This window comes from Peromyscus californicus, unplaced genomic scaffold (genome assembly GCF_007827085.1).
Source record: "Peromyscus californicus insignis strain IS unplaced genomic scaffold, ASM782708v3 Scaffold_7__1_contigs__length_154581171, whole genome shotgun sequence".
NCBI classification, from domain to species: Eukaryota; Metazoa; Chordata; class Mammalia; order Rodentia; family Cricetidae; genus Peromyscus; species Peromyscus californicus.
This window is the reverse complement of record NW_026294595.1, coordinates 65,477,578-65,480,763: the sequence shown is the minus strand read 5'-3', so window position 1 is coordinate 65,480,763 and position 3,186 is coordinate 65,477,578. Positions and strand designations below refer to the sequence as shown.

The following is a 3,186-nucleotide window of genomic DNA, read 5'->3' as shown; positions in this document are numbered from 1 at the left end:
GCATCTTTATTTTTCTACAAAAATATTTCAGAGCAGGTAAGAGTATTCAATTAGCTTTGTCCAGTAAGTATTGATATTATATTTAAAGGTCCTTATATATGTTTTTATAAGTATACTAACAACTTTATCTACTACATTCAACCTCAGTAAAAGAGACAATTACTTTCTCCAACAAAGAACTCCAATATGGGAATTCTTGAGCTAACGGAGTAGACACACGAGGCAAGTATTTTTGTAATACCGGACATACAGCTAATATATTTACTATTAGGTAGTCCTCACAGAGCTATCTGAACTGGAAAAATGGTTAGAACAGAGAAATTAATCAGAACAAAGAGTGCATCTGCTTTAGTTTTATGGCCTGACTGTTTTCCACACAGGACGGTAGCACTTATCTGTTACATGGGTAGCCATAGAAATTCAATTTATTTATTTATTACATTAAATCATGTGTGTTACATTATGTATGACATGTTAACAAATAAATGTAATTTTTAAGGAATATTTATACAAGAAAATTTAAAGTCACATAAACCAAGTATATTAGAATATAAGGGAACAAATGTGTTTTATATGACTGCCTACATGATGTATGTGTACCATATACATGCCTGGTGCCTATGTAAATCAGAAGAAGACATTGGACCCACTAGAACTGGAGTTTCAGATAATTGTGAACTACTATGCAGTTGCTGTGAATTGAACTAAGGTCCTCTGTAAGGGAATATAGCGCTCTTAATCACTGAGCCGTCTCTCCAGTCCCATATAGAAGGGTGTTGACATCATGTAGATTTCTGAAAAGCAGGTGCCCTTTTCTAACATTTCTAACATATTTGCCAAAAGTAACATTGTTTTAAATAAGTGTGAGTGCATGACTGTAGTATAGAGATATACTGAGACTTAAAATAGACTCCTTGTACTTGCAGGAATAACTAAAATACCCAAGGAGGAATAGAATCTTCAACAGGAGGGCCACTGTGATTATTGGAAGAGGAATTCAGGACTGCTTATTCACAAATTTCTACTCAAGTTCACCAGTGTAAAAAATAAGGAGACTGTTTTCATGTTGAAAAAGATTCATGGCCGTACACATACTTCAGAACAGGTCTTCTTTTGACTTCTTATCTCTGAAACAAACCTCCTCCTAAAAAGGTCAATGGGACAGAGTAACAATGTCACAGAATTTATTTTCCTGGGCCTGACTCAGGATCCTGCTGGGCAAAAAGCCTTATTTGTCTTGTTTTCACTCATCTACATTGTGACAATGCTGGGCAACCTGCTCATTGCAGCGACCGTGATCGCCAGCCCCTCTTTAGGCTCCCCAATGTACTTCTTCCTTGCCTGTCTGTCACTCCTGGATGCTTTTTATTGCAATACCATCTCACCAAATTTGATTATAGATTTATTATATAATAAGAAGACTATCTCCTTCAAAGCTTGCATGGTCCAGCTCTTCGTAGAGCACTTATTTGGTGGCATTGAGGTCTTCCTTCTGGTATTCATGGCCTATGATCGCTATGTGGCCATCTGTAAGCCACTGCACTATTTGACTATTATGAACCGACAGGTTTGCATCCTTCTGTTGCTGGTAGCTGGGGTTGGAGGCATAACACACTCTCTGATTCAAGTTCTGTCTGTGTATAAACTTCCTTTCTGTGGTCCCAATGTCATTGATCACTTTATGTGTGACATGAATCCGTTATTGGGACTTGCATGCACTGACACCTACTTCCTGGGCATTACTGTCATTGCCAATGGTGGAGTAATCTGTGTCGGAATTTTCACCTTTCTCTTAGTCTCCTATGGGATCATCCTAAACTCTCTTCAGACTCATAGTCAGGAAGGGAGACGAAAAGCCCTGTTCACTTGCAGCTCACACATCATGGTAGTTGTCTGCTTTTTCGCTCCCTGTATTTTCATGTATGCCAGGCCTGTTTCCAATTTCCCTATTGATAAATATATCGCCGTGTTTTATACAGTTGTAAGTCCCATGCTGAATCCATTGATATATACCTTGAGAAATGCAGAGATGAAAAATTCTATAAAAAAGCTCTGGTGTAAAACATTAACAACATAAAATAAGGCTGCTTCCTCACTGATTGTGTTATAGCTGTAAATTGAAAACCAGAGATGAATTCTAACAAGGGATGCTGCCTTCTGCTCATGTAGGCATGTTTTGAATTATACAAAACAATTGAAATGAAGAATGAAAAATAAATTTTCAGTTGAGATTGTGACAGAGGTAGGTGTGAGCCTTAGCCCTTAATGGTGAAGCAGAGAGAATGTTTAGAAGGTGAAAATGGTTATGCTACTCTTTCATATTACAAGTAACAATAGAACAAAGACACCTAGAACTTTGTTTTTCTCAAGTAGTATTGAAGTAAGACTAGAAAAATGTCAACATGGGGAATTTCAAATCATCCACATTCATGAGAAAAGAACAAGAGTGATATCCAAATTTCAGGGGCTAAAGGAAAGTTTTTGAGATGGCAGTTGTTCACTAATCCATCAGCATAGTGGAGATGGTGGCTGTGTCATATGCATTGCTTCAAGAGTGTTCCCCTTATGTCAGGGCCTCTGCTGTTTTGTTTCTGAGTGCTTAGATGGCAGGTTGAAGCTGTGCTTAGCTGATGACACCAGCAGTCCACAATTTCAACTGATCTGCTGCTGCTGATGCCACTGCAGCTGCAACAGGATTCTACTTCTTGCAGACTATTCTAAGCCCTAGTGAAGAAATATTTCTATAATATTCATTAACAAAGAACACATTTAGTATTTATATTTCAAACAATAGTTATTTCTCATGTTGTCTTCACGTTGGGGAAGAATTTATCAAAGAACTTATGTATAAATACCCTATTTACAAAAAATTACATTCAACTTCAACATTTTACTTAGGCTTAAAAGCAATTTATTTTGGGATAATTAAAATTTTGTTTTGTAATTTCTGTTAAAAAAAACTACTAAGTTTGTTCTCAGTTTTCACCCATTTTGGGACATCACAAACCAAAAAAAGATAATATTATTTTAAATTGCAATATGAAACATGGTATACAGTTGCATCTATGCTTTGATGTGGTTTTGCTTTGTATCTTTGTTTTTAAATAAATATTATTGTTATATTCAAAGTCTACAATGTGATGTTATGATAAATGTATCTATAATAAAGAGATTGTTCCAGTGACG

General features: G+C 36.3%; 1 protein-coding gene across 1 annotated transcript; it reads left to right on the top strand.

Moving 5' to 3' along the window:
- Positions 1-1,156: 1,156 nt before the first annotated feature.
- LOC128101638 (olfactory receptor 4A5-like) lies at positions 1,157-2,077 on the top strand. Its single transcript, XM_052724927.1, has one exon. The coding sequence runs from the start codon at positions 1,157-1,159 to the stop codon at positions 2,075-2,077; it is 921 nt and encodes a 306-aa protein (XP_052580887.1).
- Positions 2,078-3,186: the final 1,109 nt, after the last annotated feature.

Coding starts and splice junctions, on each gene's coding strand:
- LOC128101638 (XM_052724927.1), top strand. CDS start 1,157: ATGGGACAGAGTAACAATGTCACAGAATTTATTTTCCTGGGCCTGACT.